Genomic DNA, 26,605 nt, shown 5'->3' on the forward strand with positions numbered 1-26,605 from the left:
GCAGGGATTTAAACCCAGACAGGGCAGCCATGGAGAGAACCACGCAGTTTTGGCCAGAGTGGGGACTCCTGCAGCTTTGGTAGAAGAGAAACATGAGGCTTTGGGGTGCTCCCTTTGGCCACGTGGCCTAGAAAGCAGGAGAGACTGCCTAGAAGAAGGGTGAAAGGACTCTTGCCAGTAGGCCATAAAGTGTCACATGACTTTGGGTTAACTGAAATCCAAAGCTGGAGATCCTGACGGCAACACAGCTGATGATGCCAGGAGCCTGAATCTACTTCTTTTCCTGAGATATGGTTCCCCAAATTAGGGTAGAGGGAGAAGGACTGTGTGTGTCTGTGGGTATTCTAAAGGACTGGTATTTTAATGAAGACATTAGATCACTACTTTAAGTCTGTGTAGCTTTAAATAAACATTTCCTTGCCTTTTCACATATCTCTGGCATTGAGAGATGTCTTCCCTCCAGTGGCAGACAATGCGAACCTAATGGGGGCCCTTTTGGTAATAGTATATCGTACCTCCCTTGGCCCTGTTCCGTAACAGTAATACTATCCTCAGAGTATTTCTACCTCTAAGTAAGCATTCACAACTTTGGGAGTTATTGTTGAGAGATCTCAGCAGGAGGAATCACACACTAACCTTGGCTGGGCTGCTCTCTTAATAATCCACCTCTGGAAGCCACTCCTAAAGTTAACGCACCTACACCAGTTCAACTACAGCCCTGAGCCCTATACACATTTTCAAAGAAGTCGGCTTGGGACAACCAAAGTATTTCAAAAGCAGAACATCATGGTGCAGACGTTCCTGTAAAGTTAATGCTTACAGGTGGAATCATGCATCCCATTCACGTTTCCTAATCACAGAAGACATACTTTTCAAGTATGCTGCAGCAGTGAGGCTCCCTCCTGCTGTCCTTCTGAGTGGACCCTGAGTGAAAATGGGAAGCAGTGGGGAACAAGTTTATGCAGCTGGGCATAACTGCCACTGTTGTGAAATGAGAAGTAAGGTTATTTTTCTGTTCATCAAGGTTGTAAAATCAGAGGGATCTGTACTGAGAGCACCGATCAATATAAATCCTTTTTCCTTTTGTTTAATGTTGTCACAAAGGATCAGACATTATACATTTTACAATAACAGGAACATGAACAAAGCCTGTGAATATAAAGAAATATTCAGCCCTGGCTGGTGTAGCTCAGTGGATTGAGCGCAGGCCTGCAAACCACACGATCGCGGTTCGATTCCCAGTTAGGGCACATGCCTGGGTTGCAGGCCAGTTCCCAGCAGGGTACTCACAAGAGGCAACCGTACATTGATATTTCTCTCCTTCTCTCCTTCCTTTCCTCTCTAAAGATAAATAAATAAAATCTTTAAAAAAAGAAATATTCAATGATAGAAAACATTAAAACAATGTAACACATTGAAAATACATATCAAATTAAGTATCCATATTTTTAAAAACCACACACTAAATTCAAAGACTGCATACATTTATTATTTCCTCACAATGAATTTATTACAAAGTGTTAAGAGAATACACATTTAAAGTAGGCTTTTTTTCTTTCTTCTTGTGCTTCCCAGTTTCCCCTTCTTCCCAAACACAGATCTGGCAGTCACCAGGACTGGTTTTGTTTTCTCACTATCATCATCACTAGAGCTGCTGCTCGTGGTGGTGCCTCCATCCCTTACAGAATCAGGTTTCCTCGTATTCTGCAAATCTGAAGAGCTGATTTTTGCCTCTCCAGCTGCTTTTCCCTGCTGCATATGCATTAAAGATAAACATTCAGCATCCTCACCTGAGGATGCACCAGATGATTGCGAGAGGTAGGCTTCCCCCCAAAACCCACATTTACTCTCTCGTTTAGAATCTGAAAGCCTCATTCTTTTCAGGCTTGATGATTCTTTCCATTTATTTGCTATGCTTCTCTTCTGGGTCTTAACTTTTGCTTTATCAGGGAACTCAAATTCTTTCTCCATGGCAACAGAAACTGCTTCTCTTTGACCGGCTTCTTCTCTTTCTTTCCTCAGCATACATGTCACAGCTCTGTTAAGTCTCTGGCTCTTAATACCCTTAGCATCTTGTTTCTCCTGTTGAGCTAATCTAAAGAAAGAATCAATTCGGAGCTGGGTCTAAAAAAATAAAATAAAATAAAAATAAATCAGACAAGTAAAGTTTCTAAAGCAAATCTGAGAGTTCCACTTTGTTTACTAGTATTAAATGTCCATTTCAGAGAACACTAATTCATTCTCTCTCAAAATCTAGTTCTCTCCCAAATGAATCGAGAACAGTAAATTTTAGTGTCTAGATCATACTTAATGCAGTATGATTCCTCCATAGACTTAAAGAGCATTAAGACATTAATTATTGCTTTGTACTGGACACTTCCTAGACTTGTTAAAAAATAAAAATAGCACTAAAAGGAAAGCATATTTAACTGAAACTACCTCAGTGTACAATCCATTATTACACTGTTTTTTTCAAAATCAGAATGAGTCAAAAGGACACCAAAGTCCAGCCCTAAGGGTGACATTAGAAAATGAAGACAAAGTCCAATTTTTCTTTTATTGTTTTCTTCTGTTCTCATTAAATCATTTAAAAATGTATGTTACATGCCCTACAATAAAAGAGTAACTCTTTATCCTGAACTAGGAAAAGAGCTGCCATGATTACCTGCTGGGCATTCATTTGCTTTAATACTGGAAACAGAGACTCATCCGTCTTCGTCCTATTCCAGCCAAAATAGCGCTGACAAAATATGCAGGCAGTTAAGACTTATACACATTTCTAAACATATTTAAATAAATGATAAATAAAAAGGTCCAAAAAACCATCCTTGATTCCATTCCCCATATCTCCAAAGATTTTCATATTTATAAAGATTAAAAGTGGTAAAAATTAGGAGTAACAAAACAAATTACTCCAATATAATCATCTGACATTATGTTCTTTTCAATATCCTCTAAGATAAAACACATCCCACCCTCATTTTAGGACATCAAACACTCGTGACTATGAAAAAAAGGTTACCCTAAAATAAAAGCAAGTATCATACATATTTCTTTGAAAGAAAAAGAACTGTAGTTAGATCAATTCTATTACTTTAGAATATCTAATCAAATAATTATTTAAATACGCAGAGAGGTATATAAGTAATTTTAAAAAACCTAATTTCCCCTTCCATTCTTTCAGAATACTTAAGTACATGGTTATATCTATGAATGCTATACTACTTATTTCAAATAAAGATCCTCTTTAAGGATATTATTTACAATAGCTAAAATGTGGAACTACCCAAGTGTCCAAATGTGGTATATACGTAAACAGAATATTATTCAGCCTTCAAAAAAACTTCTGATATTTGCTACAATGTAGATAAACCTTGTAGATGAACTCTGCTCAGCAAAGTAAGCCAGACACAAAGGAACAATGCTGTATGTTTCCACTTATATGAAGCACTTAAAATAGTCAAAATTATAGAGACAGAATATAGAATGGTAATGGCCAGGGGAAATAGGAGTTATTACTTAATGGGTATAGAGTTTCAGGTTTACAAGATGAAAAGAATTATGAGGATGGATGGTGCTAATGGCTACACAACAACATGAAAGTCTTAATACCACCGAATTGTGCACTTAAAATGGTTAAGAATATAAATGTAAGTTTTATGTGCATTTTACCATAAAATAAAAAAACTGAGAAAAAGGAACTAAAAGGAATATCTTAGACAAATGGAATATTAAGAAAATCCAAGTTCATGTTTCATAAGTTTTAAATCAAAACACAGATTTGGCTCAATGTTCCTATGTTTTACATAAAAGGATATTCTCTAATTCTGTCAAGATCAGGTTTCCCCCACAGAAATGATTCCCTGGAGTCGTCCACCACAGGTTTGAGGTAAGCATCTGCAACAGCTGTGTTAGGAAAGCCAGGTGGAAGCTGCAGTTTCCGTAACTTTTTTTTCACTTTAGTGTCATAAGGATTAGGTCTTATCTTCTTATTTTTCTGAGCTTCATGCCACCATTCTCTATAAGGCAAAAGAAACAAGTCTTTATAAAGCAATAACATTACAGTAGATGTATTACAGATAAAGACCTAAACTTAAAGTTAGGAGACAGAAACTCCAGTCCTAATTTCAAAACAAATCCTATGACCTACATAATACAAATATTATATTTAGTATTATTAACCATAATATATAATGATGGCAAACAATGATTATAGATAACTCTGTGCTTGGCACTGTGTTAACTGTTCTACACACCAATCATTTCATGAGAACAGGCCTATCATTGTCCTCACCTCACAGACAAGGAAACTGAACTCAAAGAGAAGTCACTTACTCAAGATTTCACAGCTCAGGCTGGTAGAGTCAGACCCTGACAATCTCCCTCCAAAGCCCATACTCATAAAAAAGTCTCAGCTTCTTCAGGTCTGTTTCTCAGAGGTAAAATGGAGGAAATATACCTTTGTGTATTATTTATATACCTTGAGTTAGCTACAATAATGGATCCAGGAATATTTAATAAAATATTAAAATGCCAAGAACATGTTCAATTTTAAAAACGCAGAACATAATTCTACATAGAATATGATCCCAATTTTGGAAACATGCATAAAGTGGATAGGGTGAAAAACTAAAGATATTTAAGCAACATTATTTCACTGTGTGCTAGGCAATGCTCTAAGCAAGAATATAGCTCATCATTTTTTCTTTGTATTTTATTCACTTTTCAGTTTTCCATTACGAACATCAATTGCTATGGCAAGTTAAAGATAGCCACACATTCTTTGACTGTTCCCCCTTCAGGAAGCTGAGTCCATCTCCCCTTCACTTGAGCCAGGCAGATTCTGTGGCTAAAGAAGTGACTCTCCTCCAGGCCCTCAGTGACTAGTTTCAACAACCTGTCCCTTGGATAATTTGCCTTGGAAGCAGCCAACACACTCTAAGGAAGGCTCAGCTTATAAAGAGGTCCCAGTAGAGAGGGTCACAGGCCAACTGTCCAGTTTTGCATGAGGTTTGAGGTGATGGCACCACTTGCAGGCCATGTGTATGAGCCATGTCAAGTGAATCCTCTAGTCCAGGTGAGCTGTCCCCTAACATACATGGAACAGAGACAACACATCTAGATATAGCCTGACCAGACTGTGGATTCATGAGCAAAATCAGTAACAGTTGCTGTTTGAAGGTGGTTTATAATGTGGCAACAGACAGAATTTATACAATTTGAAAAAATGAATGGCATAATAGTTAAAACATAAATATAACCTTCACCAATCTATGCATTCAACAGAACCTAAACCCCCCCTGCATCATGTGTTCTACTGTTTCACATACTTATCAGTATTAGCAATTCAGATACCCTGGCTCAGCCAGTTTCACTTCACTAATGCAGGAGTGCCACCTAGCTCTAAAAAAGGCTAACTACAGATGTCATTGTAGGATCAAAATGCAAAGAGGAGAAAATAAAAAGATCTTTCATCATTAGTTTTACAGTATTGTTTTCAACAGTGCACTGAGAAGATACCCATATTTTCCCCCTACTCTGTTTGAATTTCATCTCTGAAGCACTCATCATTTTCAGTGAGGAAAATCAGCACAACACGCTGTGTGCTCATTAAACAAAAAGGATCACCCCTCTTTAACGCCAGAGGGGCAGGCACTTAACACAAAGACAGAAGATGTCATCTGCCATTAGCTAAAGTGTGAGGCACACAATAGGAAGTTGGAAGCCCCAATGATGAAACTAAAAGATTTGTACCCTGTCTAGCTGTTTTGGGACTTATCTGGGATTTGGGACCAATATTTTCAGATCTCATTTTCCTCCAAGAAAATCCAAAAATTTCTGTGAAATCTCCCCAAACTTAAATGTTGGTAGTCAATAAAAATTAAAGAAGAGGCCCTGGCTGGTGTAGCTCAGTGAACTGAGTGCAAGCCTGCAAACCAAAATGTCTCTGGTTCAATTCCTAGTCAGGGCACATGCCTAGGTTGCAGGCCAAGGTCCCCAGTAGTAGGCACACTAGAGCCAACTACACATTGATGTTTCTCTCCCTCTCTTCCCCTCTCTAAAAACAAATAGATAAAATATTTAGAAAAAATCTATTTTCAAAAATTAAAGAAGAGCACACTGTAGTCCAAACAAAGTACATCTGGGCTGAATACAGCCTGAAGGCCCAGAAAAGCTCTACTCTTATTTATTTATTTTTAAATCCTCAGCTGGTATGTTTACTGATTTTAGAGAGAGAAAAGAAGGAAAACAAGAGAGAAACAGAAACATCGACCAGTTGCTTCCCATACACTCTACGATTGGGCATCAAACCACAACCTAGGTATGTTCCTGACCAGGAATTGAACCTTTTTGGTGTATGGGACAACGCTCCAACAAACTGAGCCACCCAGCCAGGGAAAAGCTCTACTTTAAATGGTGTGTGACTTGCTAGAGTCTAGTTAGGAGGAGAAAGCAGAAAAGAACATCAGGCAACATCCTCAATTCTACGACTCTTCTATTGCTCCTCTTGTTCTTTACCTCTGCATTCATTCTAACTGCATGCTGCTGAACTTTGATTGGTTCCACGGCCAGGATCCAACCATGAAGGCCAGTCAGTTAGAGGTCCTTTGCACCTTTGAGTGGCCAACATTTAGAGTAGGCTAGCCCCCTGAAGGAACACTGAACTTAGGTATAATTAGGGCCGTCTACCTCATAGTAACAGGCAAGCCAGGACACCAAGATCAGTATGTTTACATAGACCACTGGCAGGAATTTGTGCAGGACATGCCATCAGTGTGCAGGTGAGAAGCCTAAGACAGGAGGAAAGGCTAGCAGTAGGCAAAAAGTGGCACAATCCAGTGTCTCAGTTGTCTGGTCAAGAGAAACACGCCCCTCCCCCCCATTTTCAAAGAAGAGCAAGAGGAAGAGCCACCTATCAGTCTGCCTTCCCTATATGCTCTGGAAACTCTCAGCCAGACCCAGGGAAGCAAAGACCCTGGTCTGTGACCTAGATTCTGGCTCCTGCCGGTCTCTGGTGGCAGAATAGAGATCCCGTTCAAAGGGGTCGTCGGCCTCTCTAAAATATGCCTCAGTATAACAGAACAGTTGCCCAGCAAGGTGGCAGGCAGTGACCCTCCCCTGCTGGAGGGACGGGAGGTGGCAGAGGCCCACATGGCCCCCTGCACATGGTCCTGCTAAACGGGTCACCAAGGAGACAAGCAGGGCTACCCCAGCCAAGCCCCCTTGATTGAGCTAGGAGTGAGCTGTGGAGACCTCCTAGGCCCATGCTGGCGGCCCGGGCAGTGGGTCCTTCAGGAAACCAGATACCTCCTGGGAGCAGGGAGCCACCAGATTGCCTAAGCAGAGGAACCAAGAGTAAAAAGAATGATAGATAAATCTAGATAAGTAGAAATATGTATAAAAGATGTGAAAGTTTTAAACCTGGAGTAAAGGAAATCTCAACTACTTGTTTTCTGGTTTCATGGGGAAAAAAGCAAATTTCTCACATGTGGTTCTGTTTCTGATCAGAAACCTGTATTATAAGACCTAGGAAAGGTCACCTGTAGCCAGTTGGGGAGAATAATACCTTTGCCACCTGGGACTCAGGAAGGGTCAATTGGGGCTGACAAGTGCTTCAGCCTGAGGCAAAGCAGCATGTCTCTGTGAGGCACCAGTGGACTCATTGGTGCAAGAGAATGCCTCTACCTGTATATTGTTTTGGAACTCTGTGTTTCAGATTTTGCTTTGTATCTGCTCTGAAAAGGAAAAAGAAAAAGCCATTGGCAGGTGACAAAGACCAGGGTTACAGGCACCTATAGTCCTCAGCCTAGCTGACTTAGACCCAGAACAGACTGCCACCGAGCTTCAGAAACTCTCCCACTCCCCTCAGAGAGGCCCTGGCCAGAGATCTAAAATCATTTACCGAGAAGGAGACTGACCCAGTGTTACTGCGGTGTGTAGATAACCTCCTTTCAGCCGTACCAACCTGAGACCAGTGCTGGGAGGGCCCTTACCAGCTGTTCGAACTGCTAACCAAGACAGGGTACTGGGTGTCCTTAAAGAAGGGGCACAAATCGAAACAGAGTGAGCACAACAAGCTGGAGGATGGAAAACTGCTGAGGAGAATTGGAAGTTGCCAGATGGGAAAGTATATGTCCTCCAGGGGCAAGCCAGCAATCTAGTGAGGCAGTGCCACAGCCTCACTCATATGGGCAAGAGGTCCCTAGAAAGCCTGTTAAAAAGGTACTTTTACCTCCCTAATCTGGCTGCGTTCTGTGCCTCTGCAGGGATGCAGTGTGTTATTTGTGTGTGGAACAATGTGGCAGGGCACCCAGGAATAAAGCCAGGAATACAGCACTCAGGGAGGCAGCCGTTTGAGGACCTGCAAGTGGATTTACTGAAGTCAGACCCAGCTGGGGGTATAAGTACCTCTTAGTCTTCGTCTGCACCTTTTCTGGGTGGGGAGAAGCCTTCTCCACCAGGACTGAGAAAAGCCAAGAAGTCACCCAGGCCCAGATGAAGGAAATCATCCCAAGGTACGGATTGCCCCTGACTACTGGGAGTGACAATGGTCTGGCTTTCGTCTCAAACATAATATAGGAGGCAACAAGGCTCCTCCATATCACATGGAAATTGCACACTGCATACTGACCCCAGAGCTCGGGAAAAGTAGAGCACATGAACTGGACTCTCAAGGAAACTCTAATAAAGTTCCACCAGGAGACTGGACTGCCTTGGACTGATGTGCTGCCGCTGGCACTACTGAGAATTAGGAATGCCCCTAACCCTTCAGGCTATACCCGTATGAGTTAGTCTTTGGGAGACCTCCGTCCATCCTCAGAATAAACAATGGGGGACCCCAGAGAGCAGGAACTCCGGTAATGATGCTGCCTTCTGGGGAGATGAGACCCACTACAGCTTCTTCTGCCCTGCAGGTGGGAGAAGTCTCCACCACAGATTCGCAGCCTCTGCGAGTGGGCTCTGCTCACCTGCTGCACCAGGGGCCTCTGGGGCCTCCTTCCCTCTGGAGACTGGAGCCAGAGCCTCAGGGTTGCCAATGCAGGTGGGTGGAACCAGAGTCGGGCTGCTGCCATTTTGGGCAAAATGGTTGAGCCACATGAATGCCCCATGATGGAGGACAGAGTATTCATGAGTGTCGCCATCTTGGAACTGGATAAGGCTTCTCTTCAGATTATGAGCTGTATGCTGCTGCTGTGTGGACACTGTCAGGTTCTCTGTGTAACTGTTTCTGATAGGAATGGCTCTGGTTTTGAAGGTCATGAACTGAGGTCCAAGGCTGACCATCTGATTTATAGGGTGTTTCCAAGGTGTAAGCTTCAGAAAGGTGAAAAATGTCCCTGCAAATCTAGGGACTTTTAGTAGAAGATACCTATAGTGCTAGGGACTTTTAGCTGCCGGATACTGAGTTTAAATGCAGTCCTTCCCAGTGTGGGAAAGGAACAGGGATTAAAAGTGAATTATAGATAAATTTGGATAGGTAAAAAGGCTATAGAAGATTTGTGAATATTGCAGAAAGTCTGTGGGAAGTTATAAAAATAAATGGAAATGTGAAAGTTTTGGAAAGAAATTATGTGGTGTTAGTAATAGAAGGTATAAGGCATGGAGATGCATCTTGATGGGTATTAGAAGGAGAAAGATTTTCCTTCAAACTTTGTGTTTTTCTCCCTACCTGATCCCTCCAAAATTTGGCATTCTGAAGGAATGAATGATGACGTAAGGTTTCTTTGTATAAAACCAGTAAGATCAGTCATTAATAGTAGTTTTGTTAACCAAGAATTTGACTGGAATGTCACGCCTAAGGAGACATGTATAGATTCTGGTCATTACCAGAAAGCTCAGAGGAACTGGGATTGATGTGTGAAACTAGCAAAAGCCCATGAGAAAAGCCTGGTACTTTGGTTGGTTGTGCGGTTCCAGCCAGTCTTTCCATGGAAGGAACGAAGGTTGCTTTCCTGAAAGATGGCTAAAAAGGAACCTGTAGGCACAATAGAGGCTCAAGGATTTGAGTGAAATGACTGGTACAGGCGAAGCCAGATGGCAGATGTGTGGCTCTGCTTCTGTGCCCCAAGGGGTAGACTGAGAAGTCAATCTGAAGGTTCCCTGTGTGAGTTCCAGCAAATCGGACTTAAGGATCATAAGTGATCCAGGCTGCTCTTGGTGTGTTTATGCAAATGAGCAGTCAAAATCAAAAGCAGGACCCAAAGTACTCCCTGTAATAACAGTAAGGGTGATCTTAAGGAGAAAAACTGTGGTTCAAGGAAAATCACTATGCTCAGTATTGGATATCAGAATGGCACAGCTAACTATCTTAAAATTTTATTTTCATTTAAGAGTTGAAACCAGGTTTGTGATGTCACCGAAGATGTACAATTTACAGCTGCAAAGGACCTGTCAAATTACCACTGTTAAATGTCATTGCAGGAAGGAACTTGCAATGGAATGTCTTCCCAAAGGACAGTCTCACTGGTGCAAAGACTGGTTTAGAGATTGTTGTGTGAATTAACCTATGTGTTCTTCTGTTTTCATAGGCCGTATGCCTATGACCTGCCTATGCCTGTGAGTGATTGGTTGCAATATAGGCCTCACTTAAGGAGCCCATCTTTGTCATCGTCCCCTGAGACTCAACAGTTTGACTGCACTAAGTAGTTAGGTTAATAAAGGGTTGGGGTGGTCTGTGGGCTTCACTTTAGAACTGATTTTCCCTTTTCTGTCTTGATAGCTTGGGCAGAAAGGGCTCAAGAAAAAACTTGGGCAGAAAAAACTAAAAGGAGGGAAATCCTAATGTATTCCCCTCAGCCCTAGTGTAGTAGGCCACAGAAGTCTTATATAGGTGTAGCACGCCTTGTACACCTTCCTCCAGATAAGCCATTCTTTACTGAAGTCCCTGCCTTTGTCATTTAATAATTATGATTTAATTGTGCTTCCAATTTCTTGCCTAATCTGTCACCTCCAGAATATGACCTGACCAGAAGGACAACGGTCCAATTATGCCAGCCTTTGGACACCAAGCCTGCGGCTTCCTGGTGACAGCCAATTGACCAGGACCCTGTAAGGTCCTTCCCCTTGCAGGAAGGACTCCCTCCGTGCTGCACCCCCCTCATCTTTCAGGGTACCCCTGATCGAAGGGTAGGTAGGATGACATCCATGTCCAGCTGGAAGCAGCTACAAGAAGATGAGACCTTTGTCCATTGTCCTTTATATGATTACAGAAAGAGAAAGGAATCTTAGAACCCCTCCCTAATAGTAAATCACAGGAAAAGAAAAATAATAAGGAAAGAAACCTCATTAACGTTCTGAATCCAGGGAAAGGGGGAACCTGTACGTTCCTGGGACAGGAATGTTGCTACTATGTACATCAGTCAGGGATCATAGCAAAGAAAGTTAAAGAAATCAGAGAGAATATAAAGTGCTGCACCAAAGAAACAGAAAGTTAAAATTAGAGAAATTGAGGAATAAATCCTCAAGCCTGGCTCCAGTGGCTACTTCCCCTTCTAGGACCCCTAATTATTATCTTCTTAGGTTCAAGCTTCGGCCCCTGTATCCTGTGGACCATGGTTCAGAATTTAGAAGCAAGTTACTCGCAGGGCAACTGCCAAGATTTTGTCCCTCCAGTGATACCATTATCAGAAATTACAGCAGCCCCCTGATGCACTAGGATGACCATGCACTAAGTGACGCTAGAGCAGTCAACAGTACTGTCAGCATCAAAAGGGGGGAATGTAGTGGCCTGCCCAGGAGGGGAGGTAGCCGGTGAATCAATAGGATGAATGTAATGGCTAATGGCCTGCCCAGGAAGGGGGCTCACAGCTGAGTCAACAAGATTAGGGAGAACAAGTAATTAAGTGACTGAGGAATAAGAACAAAGAAATTCATATTAACTCCTATCAGCAGTTCCACTCTCTTGCTTTAGCACCAGAAGTAACGGTCAGAGTGGCAGACCATCCCTCGCCATATATAAAAAATTGTTGCCCATTGATCAGGGCCCAGAATTTGGAGACTGAATCCTCTGGGTCTGCGCATATAAAATAAAATTCTACTCCATACACCCAAAAGCAACTGAGTTGTTTTCTGTAACAGGCAGGCAGGCAAGGCAGTGGCTGGCAGTCCAACATTCTCATGCAGATAAATGGAGAGGAACAACTGGAGAATGAGACAATCTTCACAAACCAGGGTACCAGCATGGGAAAATAAAGCCTCAAAACCTATGACTGTAAAAACCTGTGGGGGTTGTGTTGGTGGGAGAAATTCCCAGTCTTACAGGAGAGTCTACTGGAGGGACCCATAAGGTCCTAGAATGTACACAAACCCATCCACCTGGGAATCAGTATAGAAAGGCACAATTTGCTTATAGGTAGGGGGGAAGTGACTGAAAGCCAGCAAGAGCCCAGCAAGTGGCACTGTTCCTTCTCAGACCCTTCCCCCACATACAGCACCACAACCCAGAAGAGAGGGTTGCCCTACCTTGGCTAATACCTAAGGCTCCACCCCTTACAATGTAACAGGTGTGCCAAGTCAAAGAAATATGGCCCAAATAAAAGAAGAGGTCAAGGCTCCAGAAAAATAACTAAGCAATGAAGAGAGAGCCAACCTACCAGTTCAAAACACTGGTAATCAGTATGCTCACACAAATGATTTGAGGTTGGCTGCAAAAGAAAAGAAGAAATGAAAGCTATACAAATTGAAATAAAAGAAAATACAGAAGGAACCAACAGTGAAGGGATGGAAACTGGAACTCAAATCAACAATTTGGAACAAAAGGAAAAATAAGTATTCAACCAGAACAGAATGAAGAAACAAGAATTCAAAAACCGAGGAGAGACTTAGGGACCTCTGGGACAACTTTAAACATTCCAACATCCAAATTACAGGAGTGCCAGAAGATGACGAGGAAGAGCAAGAAATAGAAAACGTATTTGAAAAAATAATGAAAGAAGATTTCCCCAATCTGGTGAGGAAAACAGACATTCAAGTCCAGAAAATTCAGAGAGTCCCAAACAAGTTGGACCCAAAGAGGACTACACCAAGACACATCATAATTAAACTGCCAAGGATTAAAATTGAAGAGAGAATCTTAAAAGCAGCAAGAGAAAAGAAGTTACCAACAAAGGAGTTCCCATAAGACTATCAGCTAATTTCTCAAAAGAAACCTTGCGAGAAAGAAGGAGCTGGAAAGAAGTATTCCAAGTCATGAAAGGCAAGGACCTACATCCAAGATTACCCTACCTAGCAAAACTATCATTTACAGTGTAAGGGTAGATAAGTGCTTCCCAGATAAGGTCAAGTTGAAGACGTTCATCATCACCAAGCCCTTAGTATATGAAATGTTAAAGGGACTTATCTAAGAAAAAGATGATGATCAAAACTAAGAACAACGACAACAAACTCACAACTATCAACTGACCCTATAAAAAACAAAATAAACTAAACAAACAACTAGAACAGGAACAGAATCACAGAAATGGTGTTCACATGGAGAGTTATCAGCAGGGCATGGGAAGGGGAAAAAGGCGGAGAAGGTACAGTAAATAAGAAGCATAATTGGTAGGTAGAAAATAGACAGGGGGAGGTTAGGAATAGTATAAAAAATGGAGAGGCCAAAGTACTTATATGTATGACCCACGGACATGAAATAAGGGGGAGGAATGTCGAAGAGAGGGAGGAAGGTGCATGGTGGAAGGGGATAAAGGGGAGAGAAAAATGGGACAACTGTAATAGCATGATCAATAAAATATACTTAAAAGGAAAAAGAAAATACTGTTTTCAACACAGATAGAAAACCTAAACTACAGAGAGTTCAACTGTATAGTTATAGGAAAAAAATCCATATATAAGCAGTTCAAACACAGTTGTTCAAAGGTCAAATGTATATATATAAAATGTATGAGTATATTGTTAAAGTCTAAAATTATATAAACCAAAATGTTAATTATCTGTTCAGTCCATGTTTTATAATTTTCCTATTATATATTTATTATTTGTATAAAAAATCTCCTTGTGGTTGTTCAAGTTATTGAAATACCATGACTTATAAGCACCCTAATAACTTACTTCCAGTATATACATTTCTTCAATAATAAAATCATGAAGAAATATTTAAAAAGCATAAAATAAAATACATTGGTTGTATGCTAAGGCTGCAGGACAGCAACCATTAAAACAATTTAAGCCCTGGCTGGTGTAGCTCAGTGGATTGAGCGTGGGCCTGTCAACCAGACGATCTTGGTTCAATTCCCAGTCAGGGCACATGCCTGGGTTGCAGGCCAGTTCCCGGCAGGGGCCAGTTCCCAGCAGGGGATGCATGAGAAGCAACCATACATTGATGTTTCTCTTCCTCTCTCCTTCCCTTCCCCTCTAAAGATAAATAAATAAAATTAAATTAAAAAAAAACAATTTTGTATTTACATTTGAATTCTAATCACTGATTCTTCAGACCAAAACAACCCAGAATTTTTCAAACTCATGATAAAAAATCATAAAATCATCTGTTGTGAAATAGTATCTCATGACAAACTGATGGTTAGAACATGAGCTCATAATCTTGTGAATAGCCTGTAAGCTACGAATTGTGCACTTTTAAAAGAGTGAAGTTTATGGTGTGTCAATTACACTTCAATTTTTTAAAAAAAGATGCCATCAGGGTACAACCTTAAGAAAGAACTACTTTCACAGACATACTCATAACTACCAACACCTCAGAATCTCAAAAATTGAAGTATACCCCAGGTTTAGGACAACTCTTAGGTTCTGTGTGGAATGCACCCACCACTGAATACATCAGTACACAAGCAGTGAGAAAAAGGAAAGCAGCACCTAATATAAAGTTCCTGGCATTATATTTCCATGCCCGTCTCTGGACAACCCCTTTCAGGACACTCAACAAACAGAAGTACTAGTATGTGTTTGTTTCTTGATCACCTCCAAGAGCATGGGAGCTGCTTGAGGGTATGGTTTATGACTTAGCCCTCTTTTCTATCCCAGCCTAGCACAGTGTCTGACACAAAGTAGCTACTTAATAAATATTTGAATATTTATTAAGTAGCTACTTTAAGTTGCTGAAGCAGCAACTTCTACACACCTAGGTAATCCCAGAGGACTGTCTTTGTACCCTTGAATTAGGATAAACCTGACAACTTAAAAAAAAAAATGGTCTCTGATTTCATCAGATTTCTAAAAAAGGGAAACCATATTTTAGCAACCCTAATCAATACCTCCTCCTGTTTTCTTAATGAATAACAATTGTAACAGGTCATAGTGTAAATAATAGCTCTGACTGGTAATCTGGGTATTTATATGAACATCTGGATCAAAGAAATTAAAAAAGAACTTACGAGAACTTTAGGAGAGGTTCCAGGCCATGTCCAGGGAATTCATTGAGAATTTCCATAGCTGTAACACAACCTACAGTTGGTATTCCTTCTGTGTAATCACTCCCAAGCAAATAGGCCAAAATTATTAATTTGTTCCGGTCCAATCCTATAAGAATAAAAATTATTATATATTTTTTAATTTTAAGTTTTATTTTAGAAATCTTATATAACACTTATAGACATTTTATTATATCAACAATATTATGTATACACATTCTCATCCAACAGCCAAAAGCATCTATTTACTATCTGAAACAGATTCTTTTTTTATTGGCATTCTGTTAAGAATTTTAAAGTTTCATCCATCTTCACAGCTTTTAATAACATCAATTAAATACCATCTGTACTCCAACCCACAAATTTAGCTTTCTAGCTGGATTTCTCCTCTGAACCACAGTCACACATATTCAACAATCACCTTACCATCTCTACTTGGATATGTAATGGGCATCTCAGATATAAGAGATCCAAACCTGGATCTTCTTATCTCTTCTACTCCAACTGCTTCGTCTCTGGATTCTCTCACCTCATTAAGAGTGAGTCCACTGCTCAGGACAAAGAGTCACCCTTGACTGTTCACCTTCTCTCAAATCCACACACCTAATCCACCCAGAAATCCTTTGTATAGCATGGCAGACGCTACTTGGTTTGGGTTTCTTCCTTCCTCTCTGATATTTACTCTTGCTATCCTCCTCCTTCACTCACACTGGCCTCTCCTTAGTTTGCTCAGACAGTCACAATGAAGTACCCAGACTGAGTGGCTTAAACAACAGGAAGTTATTTCCTCACAGTTCTGGGGGTTAGAAGTTTTAAGGTACAGGTGGCAAACACAAGGCCCTCAAGCTGAATTCAGCCCTACACCTTGTTTTATCCAGCCTGGCACCTTGCTTCTACCCAGCAGCAGCACTGAGCCCCTTGCCCCTAGTTAAGTGTAGTTACGTTTACACAGTCCTAAAATTACATTCAGCCCTTTGAAGGCAACCGCAAGGCTGATGTGGTTCCTGGTGAAAATTAGTTTGACACCCCTGTTTTAAGGTATTGGCAAGGCTAGTTTCTTCTGAAGGCCTATATCCTTAACTTGTAAATGGCTGTCTTCTCCATGTGTCTTCCCTTTTCCCTCTTTATCCCAACCTCCTTTTCCTATAAGGACACCAATCAGACTGTATTAGGGTCCACACTAATGACTTCATTTAATAATTACCAAAAAATAATTACCTCTTTAAACACTATATCCCTAAATACAGCCACATTCTGAAGTATTTGGGGGGTTAGGACCACAATATGTGAATTTTGAGGGGACAAAATTCAATACATAACCACCTCCTGCTTCCCTAGAATACACCAACCAAACTTCTGCCGAGGGCTTTTGCACATACTCATCCTCAAGAGACAATAGCTGTAACAGTGGCTTCTGCTTCCCTTTACACCTCGGCCTAAAAGTTACCTATTAGTAAAGCCTTTCCCAACCAAAACTCTACCTGAAACAGTACATGTACTTCATGAAACTCTTTCACTGCTTTATTTTTCTATATAGCACATGCCACTATCTGCGCAATTATGATTTATGTTTTTTTACTATCTATTTCTATTAGACTGTTTTTATTTTTCTGCTGTTTCTCCATTGCCAAGAACAACAACTGGCATGCCTGTTGGATAAATGGGACAATGAGAGACTGCCAGAAACACCAGTATAGGATCATAAGGTTCATGATTCCAACCGGAGAGACTCCCACCTGCCTCCCATCTCTACATTTGGTTCACTCTTGAGATATCAGGTAACTAAAGTCTAACCAGGTCAGATGATTAAATTGCAGGAAACGTCTAAACATACTAGGCTTTTAATTTCTTCATTCTAATTTTAAAATCCTGTTCCTCTAGTAAACAAAAAATCACTTATATGAACATTTGTATAGACTATCATTTCCATTAATACATCAAGTTAGCTCCTCGGAAAGAAAAAAAATCAATACAAATTCTGAAGGTAAAGTTCAGAAAGTAATCATACTCTGAAGTCTTACCTAACTGGTTGTGAAAGTCCACATATTGGTAATATTCTACAAACTTGTTTTTATTAAAAAAGTTTTTATAGACATGTCGTGCTCCAAACAACCAAATATCACTATCGTCAGTGATTGTTCCAGAAGTTTGATCAGTCAGATCCAGAATGGCACACTGAGCCTCTGCTTCCATGGGAGCCTCAATATAGGGAATTCCAAACAGGCGAAGAAGTTCCTAAAGAATTACAGAAAAACAATGACCACCACCTGGCCTTGACTCAGAAATGGCAGGAGTGCCTAAACATTTCATTTGATACCTTCCCTCAGGGAATCTGCTTAAGTAAAAATATGAGTAGGTGTGATTAAAAGAGGCCCAAGTTGGTACACCCACCTGGCTTTCCAAAAACATCTGTCCTGTAACAGTAGCAGCAATCCGTTCTTGCTGCTGTTTTTTAGCTTTCAATAAATTCTGTTCTGTTAAAAGATCGCTCTCCAGAGTTTCCAGCTCTGCCTAGAAAATAATTTCATTTGTAGATCATTATATTAAGAATCCAATTAAATTCATCTGTTACAAAAGCCTGAATCTAATCTGACTGAAATTACCAATGAACTTTCCCACCTATGAAGAAGTTTTCCACTTGGATTTTTGAGCAAGTCTATAATATCTTCAGAGTTCCCTCACTAAATCACAGGGAAAGTGGAGACTTTCCCAAACCTACATTAAAAAAAAGGTACCTACCATCAGCAAGAACAAAAAGAGGCACGCAAATAGCTAATAAATATTCAACCAGTAACTCCTTACAACTCAAAATCTACTTAACATGGCTTCCTTAGCAATAAGTTAAAGCACAAAGTAACATTATTACCAAATTAATATCTTGCCATTCATTGAGCAAATCATCTGCATCTTTTTCAGTTTCTTCATGTGGTTCAATACCCAAGGGCTCATTTTCAGATTTGTCTCCTAGGAAGCCTTCAGAGTCACCACTGTATTCTTCTTTCTTAGGTCCTATCAGTTCCTCTTCACCTTGTGCAGAGGGAGGCTTGGCAGCTTCTGCTAACTCAGTTTGAGGTTTGTCATCTACACTCTCCACTTCAATGAAACTTCCTGTACCAAAATAATAAAGTCTCTTTATCTACAACTGAAACATTAAATTTATCCTGACATCATCAATAGTTTTCCAAGGTATTGTGAAAAACTGTTTACCCTCAAGAGAAAAGACCTAAATGTAATAGAAAACACATGACAGTAGCATATTACTTTAAATAAATTTAATATTGGAAGCCTTTAACTTCAAAATAAGCCTTTTTAAAAAACATTCCTTTTCTTTTTTTTTAAAGATTTTATTTATTTATTTTTAAAAACTGAAGGGGAGGGAGAAAGAGAGGGAGACAAACATCAATGTGTGGTTGTCTCTCACACACCCTCTATTGGGAACCTGGCCCACAACCCAGGCATGTGCCCTGACTGGCAATCAAAGTAGCAACCCTTTGGTTTGTGGGTCAGCACTCAATACACTGAGCCACACCAGCCAGGGCAAAATAAGCCTTTCAAATAAATAAAACTGACACTGCCTTTCAAATTAGGAGCCAAGTGTTCAAAGGTTTGCATATTAACTTTATACAAACACATTCTTTAAATTAACTATTACTGTTGTAAAGTTTAAAAAGGAGAATTACTGGGATATATAAACAATCATGGAGGTTGTAAAAGAAGTTTTTGTGCAATTTCACTATGAACATAACAAAGAATAAAGCTATGACTTCGTGGGAAAAAGTCCTCAATAAGTACTCAGGAGAAACAGCTCTTCATCTTCCAGTTTCTTTCCCTCCTCTCGTGTCTTTTCTTTTAAAAAACGTGTTGATTCCCTTCCTTCCCTTCAAGCATAGGGGGCTGGGTCTCAGTCAGGATAGAGGGGGCTGGGGCTCTCAGGGCCTGCAGCCTGGGTTGAGGAGAAAGCCTAAGCCGAGGAGGAGGAGTAGGCCAGTCAGATCAGGAGATGGTTACAAATAAAGACAGAATAAGCAATAGGTACATGCATTGAAGATAGTGAAAGCAAGAGTTCTCACTATTAGAAAGGAAAGTTACAAAAAAGGCAGAGGCTAAAATGAAGTCTGGGATGTTGGATTGGAAGTGCAGATAGCACTGTGAAGTTATGGATTTTAATATATAGATAGAAGTGTGCACATGTATGTATGCATAAATAAATATATGTTCTGGCTCTGCTGCTGGGAGGGCCTGAAGCAATGACATCCTAGTAACAGTAAGCACACTCAGTGCCCAGATCTTGGTTTCTAAACACCATGCCATTACAAGGAATCAGGCCACTTGGCAAAATAGCTGGTTTAAGGGAAGGGCAGGGAAAGTACAAGGTAAAGCTGGAGTATCTTGGCCAGAAAGTAAAGAAATGGTCAAAATGTAATGAGTAATTGCCAAAAATCAAAGGAGCCGGCTTGAGGGAACAAACTAGCCATTGGCCAAAGCCAAGACAATTCAAGCAACAAAGTAAAGTATGCTAGTACTATAACTCATAACTGAATAAGAGTCCATGATTTTACACTGGTAAAAAAATAATAAATGGGGTAAAGGGAAAGATCTTCCTTATAGTAGGACGCCAACTAACAAATATATAAAGAATGGAATGAGAAAATTACCATTTGGCAGCCATCATAGCATAATTTATTTTGGTAAAAATCATCAATGGATGCTAAAACAAGTCAGTGAAGGTTTGTTCAGTACATTTATATAGTTCACAATATTCCTTTCCATAAAATGCTTACTAATTACAAAAGAGAAATAGCAACTCTAAAGTGTAGAAACCTTACAGACACCAGAAAAAAATTACCATGTGCAAGTATGCAGGAGGGGAGTAGTGTGTACACAGTCATTTCTTCTTATTCCCAGCAGTTACATTCTATAAAGTCCCTGAGAATACTAATAACATGAATACTGAATCTTTTCACCTAGAGAAAATATATTTACAATATTAAATCCTAAAAACAACCCATCTTGGTAAATTCTATTTATTTTACAAACAAGAAAACGAGGTTCAGGAGTTTTAAGAGACTTGCCTGAGGGCACCCTATAAACCGGTGCCAGAGTTGGGATTCAAATCCTATCCAACTGACCCCAGAGCCAGAGCTTCTTGGTCTACACAGCATTGCTCTCTCCCATTTCCACCCTTTGGTCTTCTCTATAGAACAGTAGAAACAAGAAGGCAGAGTGTCACCTTGCTCAACCTCAGCTGCAAACAGTGTGGCAACTCCAGTTTTTAGTTGCTCTATGCATGTCCACAAATGACCAGAAAGGCTGTGCCATAAGTATTAAATCTGGAGTTACAAGTAAATTCTGCAAATACAGAATCTGTAAATAATGATGATTGGTCATATAAAATTACATAGATATAGATACACAATACACATGTATGTGTATAATAACAGACAGGAAGAGAGATATGATAAAGCCGAAGTGGTAAAATGCTAGCCAATGAGGTAAGAGGGTGAAGAAACCAGAACGTTTTATAGTATTCTTTTAACCTTTTTAAGTTCGTAATTAATTCAAAATAAAAAGTTAAAAGAACTAAAAAGAAACTCACTTTTATGTTCTCCAATTAGGGTATGGCCTCCCTTTAACAATAACAAAAAGAAGAGCAAAACAGGAAAGGTCAAGATTCCATCACTAGCTATGTGTCCTTGGGAAAGTCATTTCACCTTTCTGGATCTCTAGGTCATCACTTGACAGAGTGAGAACTGAGCTCCTACAAATGCGAAATCCCACCATTCTTATCTCTAAAAGAGAATAAGCACCTACCATCAGATTCACTTTCTTCAGAGTCGATTCCTATTGGTTCTATGAACTTTGGAGCTGAAATTAAATCCTGGCTGCCAGATTCCATCATCTCATGTTCTTGGATGGTTTTCAGGAAATCCTCATGCTCTTTAGGATTCTCTAAGCTATTTATTGTCTCTGAAGGAATACTTAATGTGTTACTCACTTCTTGCAAACTGACAGTATCAATAACTTTGGAAGCAGAATTTTTTTCATATTCTGCATCATTGCTTGAAAAAACAGAAGAATCATATTTATTCTCAGATGAACAAAGATCTTGTAGGTTAAGCACTTTGGTACATGTTTCATTCCTTGATGCAGAACTCGGACTTAAAGGAGGTGTTGATGTCAGTTCTCTTCCACTTTGGAGCCTACTTTCATTCATCTGTATTACCACTGTGTTTTCCAAAGGAACTGGATCTTTCCTATCATTAACTGTAGGCTCATCACTTGTCTGAAAGGATTCCTCAAACATGTGAATAAATGACATTTGTTCTTTTGGAATGCTAGATTCACTGCCTTGAAAAAAGACAGCACCTGACAAAGGAGCTGAGTTTGCAAGCTCTTTTTCATTATTAGTGCTGGTTACACACTCCTCTACACAGTTCACAATGGCTGAATGAGGCACTCTTGCTAACAGCATTCCTTTTACATCTCTGGTTTTAAATCCATCATCAGCTTCCTCATCAGAACTATTCACAAGCAGCTGTTTCGCTCCTGACTCTCCTGTCTGCACATCACTCCCAGAATGCACTTTCACATCTTCATCATCATCAAGAGCTTTCTGAATAGCCAAGAGGGTCAGTGGTGATACAGAGCCTTCATCTACAGTAGCAGATGTACTCCTCCTATTGAACTGCTTTTGACTGTCACTCTCCAACTTCTCTTCGGAGCTACTTCCCAGCAAGGCAGCTTGCATAGCCAGTAAAATTCGTGGAGAAGCAGGGGTAGCATCAGACACTTTCTCTGGCTTAAGTTTTTCACATGGAGATGACTTTAAGTCAAAAGACATGCTGCACATTTTGCTGGAAGATGGAAAAGACTCTGAATCCACATCTGCAACTTTCTTAGCTTGTATACCTTCAGAAAAAGCAAAACATTCTCACAATGTAGATTTACAGTACAGTAATATACTTCTGATAACATGAATATGAGTATACAGGTTCTCATAACTGAAATCACACATATTTTCATTTAATTAGCAATTAAGATTTAACTCATTAGTTCACTTTAAACTGGGTTTAAACCCATTAAAACAGGTAATCCATCAATAGCTTTACATAATTACTATTATTCGGATGGCCAAAAAGTTCATTTGTTTTTTTTTTTCCATGAGATGGCTGTCTTTTAACTTCATTTGAAACAATTTTGTTTTATCAAAATTTTATTGATATAGCCCTGGCTGGCGTAGCTCAGTGGACTGAGCACGGGCCTGTGAAGCAAAGGGTCGCCGGTTAGATTCCCAGTCAGGGCGCATGCCTGGGTTGCAGGTGCCCCCCCCCAAAAAAATTTATTGATACAATTGTATACATCAAGATTGTATTGTGACAGGTGCCATATCAGCATGCATCTTAAAAAAAACATCAAAATTGGTGAATTTTTCTGCAGCCATTTTAATATTGAATATGAAAGAAAATACATAACATTTTTGGCATATTATATAAAAACACAACTGAAATGCAAAAGATTTGTGCAGTGTATGGAGAAGGTGCTGTGATGATCAAACGTGTCAAAAGTAGTTTGCACCCTGGCTAGTGCAGCTCAGTGGATTGAGCACAGGCCTGCAAACCAAAGGGTCACCAGTTTGATTTCCAGTCAGGGCAGATGCCTGGGTTGTAGGCCAGGTCCCCAGCAAGGGGCACGAGAGGCAACCACACATTGATGTTTCTCTCCCTCTCTTTCTCCTTCCCTTCCCCTCTCTTTAGAAATAAATAATTAAAATCTTGAAAAATAATAATAACAATAAAAAAGTAGTTTGTGAAGTTTCGTGATGGAGATTTCTCACTGGATGATGCTTCTCGGTAGGGCAGAGGAGTTGAAGTTGATAGTGATCAAACTGAGACATTAACTGGGAACAATCAATGTTATACCACTCAGGAGATAGCCAACATACTAAAATATCCAAATCAATAAAATTATTGGTGAAAATGAAAAACATGTCTTTTACTTTATGGAAAAAACTAAACAAACTGTTTGGCCAACCCAATACATAAATAATGTAGGACTTCATTAATATTATCCAGGCGTGGTAGTTTATAGAATTCAGAGACACAACATATTGTTGGCTTTTAACTATCAAATAAGTGCCCAATACCTTTTATCAAGATGTAATGTGAAGTGTCTTCAGAGACCACTCTTCTTGATTCCACCTCCTTCAAAAAGCCCCCTTCATCTTCATATTGCCTTTGGATTTGTCCTGAATGCTGCTGATTCATTTCCTTTTGAACATTTTCAATATGTTGGTTTAGGTAATTTTTTTTAAGTAAGCCTTTGAGCTGGTACTGTGAAAAGTCATTGGACTCCTACAGCAAAATAAATAATGTGATTTTTAAATACTAAATACAGATAATATTACTATATATCCATCTCTTTCCCAAAAGGTAGACAAAGAGCAACTGATTTTTATTGATATTTCCATATTATAAAACAAGTAAAATTTGAATATGTAGGAAAAAACTATAACATTGTAATTTTTAAAACAAAAAGAACTGAACAAAACAAAAGAAACCTTGGGTACTAATCACTCATTCAAAAAACATGGATTAAGCACATGATGCAAGGCAGACACTGTGACATTTTGATTTGGGCTTAATAAATGCAAGTAAATAGGCAAGTTAAGTGCCCAGCATAGTCCCTGGCCCATAAAAGACCCACAATAAATCAGAGCAACTACAGTTATTAATAATAAATATTAATATCTGCAAAATATTTCCTGTGTAATGTATTCTTCTAAGTCACAGGTGGCAAACACAAGGCCCACAGGCCAAATTCAGCCCTCCACTTTGTTTTATCCAGCCCAGCATCTTGTTTCTACCTGGCATCACCAAGCTCTCACTTCACTGTTAAGGAGCAGTTACATTTATACAGTCCTAAAATTACATTCGGCCCTTTGAAGGCAACCACAAGGCTGATGTGACCTCCAGTCAAAATGAGTTTGAGTCCCCTGTTCTAAGTGCTTTGATATATATTATCCCATTTTATTCTCGACCACCAATGAGACAAATTATCACCTCCAATCTAAAATTGAAAAAACTGACATTTATATAGGTTAAGTACCTTTTCCAGAACCACATAACTAATAATTGGTAGATCTGGCATCAAAAGCAGATCTTCTGATTAACCCTTATACACACTGCTTCTAGTCTAATTATCTTATGATTATTACTATTACTCTTCTTACCATCATTACTATTATCAGTATTGTATTTGCCCAATGTTTGGATGATAGAATGGCCCAATCTGGAAGATGCAGAACTTCCTCCCCTTTAGCTGTCAGAATCACAGATCCAGTGACCTGCTACACCGTGCTAGCCTAGTCTACAGACCCCAGAGGCTCTGTGGTGGCAGAAAGTAAAGCAAGTGGAGCAAATCATTTGGGACTGTCTCTCTTTCTCCCATTCCTTCCCACTGCTGTTTACATAATCCAAATTCTATTTCCTCAAAGCCCAGCCAAAGGTCCTTTCACATTCAAGAAATAAACTGCTTGATTCATAGACTGAGCCTGGATTTTCCCCCTAAAATAAAAAAGAAGTATTTTCTCTTTTTAAATTAAGTTGAATATTTTGTCCATTTCATTTTATAATTGTTAGGGTGAGCAAGGATAGGAGGAAGCTCCAGCTGGACTTTGCCAAGATGGACATCCTCACAGTAACCTGAGTCCAATGAAGAGACCACCAATGCTGTATTGCTGCTTTGTTCAGAGGGCACCAATCCCCAGCTCCCACGGGGAGCCAACAAAAAACCCCACTATATTCCCTGCTTGGGTGTGACTTCCCCAGCCTCATTCTGCAGACCGGGGAACCTCACACAGGTGCACAAACCCCAATAAAGCTCTTTATTGCCTACTTTATGGCTGATTGGTATTTCTTTCTCGGTGGAGACTAAGAAAATCTTTCAATAACAACCTTGGCACTTATTTTTGTACCATGTATTTTCAATTGCCTATGCAGTGAAAAAAAATTTAAACCTTTAATTTTAGGCTTGTTTTTAATTTAAATTTTATCACTTAATTCAAGAACCCACTATAAAATGCGCTGCCAACAACCACATTCCAAGCCCCTAAGTAAGTATTCTGGTGGCTACTGTAACCCCATGAAACAGTCTTTGATTTCTACTACCTTAAAATGTCAATGTTAGCAAAAGATTTGTTTTCCATTATAAAAACAATCCCCAAAATCTTTAAGGTCCTATTTAACAACATTTTTACATGTGCTAAATTCTACTTAAACAAATATATTTCTCATTTATCATTTCCACCTAGCATTTGTGTTTTGTGTTAATTTTAAAGGGTAAAATTTCTAAAATTAGGGCAACCAAATAGTAAATTTTCCTGTTTTCTACTTTAATGCTTTAATTTTCTTCCAACTTAAATTACACAATTGTGAAGGAGAAAATAGCCGAAATCTGATTCAGGGCATGGAAGAAATATTAGCACATGCATTAGTCTCATGACTTGCCAATTGATGCTTTCTACCTTTACCACACAAAGTACTGATCAATGAAGCCATTTCAGATGGCTTTAGAGAAGGCACAAAGTGGGCTAGATAACATACATCCTAAACTTGTTTTTCAAGCAATTTACCTTCCCTTAATCACTAAGCTTGGTTAAATCTCTACCCAGCACAGACGCCTCCCTAGGTCCTTTATTGGATATATTATCTGGGAAGCATATTGGATGCTACTCTAAGATGCATCTACAATGTCCTGGTTGTACATACAAATTGATATTTTAAAAATGCAAGGCTCTATCTATTTCCCTCTAACCATAAAAATTAAAACAATACTTATCACCATATAGTTGGATATTACTTCTAATAAGTACAATATTTATTAAACATCTTCAATTGTTGTTACACAGTGTACAACAAATTATAATATTCTGCAGCCACAAATTATATGCAGACTATAAAGAAACTATTTCTCAGATAGCATAATCATTCTGTTTATAACTCTACAAGGAAGAACTAGCAAATCAGATCTTTCTTATAACACCACACTAAACTTTATGCATGAAAAGTGACAGACACTGGTTGTACTGTTTGATACAAAGTAGCTGAACTTCATCTTCAGAAGTCTGAACCTGACATCTAAATACGCCAATATAAACTTTGAAACAAAACATATTCTAACCAACCACAGGAAAACAGTTTGTATCAGGTAGACAACAAGGATTACACACATTATTTTATAAA

The 26,605-nt window shown here is 39.5% G+C and overlaps 1 protein-coding gene across 2 annotated transcripts in view; it reads right to left on the reverse strand.

Moving 5' to 3' along the window:
* Window positions 1-1,488: 1,488 nt before the first annotated feature.
* Window positions 1,489-26,605, reverse strand: part of BIVM (basic, immunoglobulin-like variable motif containing) — an 83,395-nt gene continuing 58,278 nt past the window's right edge. For both annotated transcript variants that reach the window (XM_037065779.1, XM_037065776.1), the window contains 9 exons: window positions 23,509-23,716; window positions 21,177-22,274; window positions 18,232-18,473; window positions 17,757-17,876; window positions 17,387-17,600; window positions 15,330-15,474; window positions 3,819-4,019; window positions 2,666-2,750; window positions 1,489-2,124 (listed from right to left, as the gene is read on the reverse strand). In XM_037065779.1, the coding sequence (XP_036921674.1) occupies window positions 1,537-2,124; window positions 2,666-2,750; window positions 3,819-4,019; window positions 15,330-15,474; window positions 17,387-17,600; window positions 17,757-17,876; window positions 18,232-18,473; window positions 21,177-22,274; window positions 23,509-23,716 (2,901 nt within the window). In that variant the 3' untranslated portion in view covers window positions 1,489-1,536. The remainder of the gene's footprint in view (window positions 2,125-2,665; window positions 2,751-3,818; window positions 4,020-15,329; window positions 15,475-17,386; window positions 17,601-17,756; window positions 17,877-18,231; window positions 18,474-21,176; window positions 22,275-23,508; window positions 23,717-26,605) is intronic.

This window comes from Sturnira hondurensis, unplaced genomic scaffold (assembly GCF_014824575.4).
Source record: "Sturnira hondurensis isolate 20B ecotype Veracruz unplaced genomic scaffold, ASM1482457v3 Scaffold0016184, whole genome shotgun sequence".
NCBI lineage: Eukaryota > Metazoa > Chordata > Mammalia > Chiroptera > Phyllostomidae > Sturnira > Sturnira hondurensis.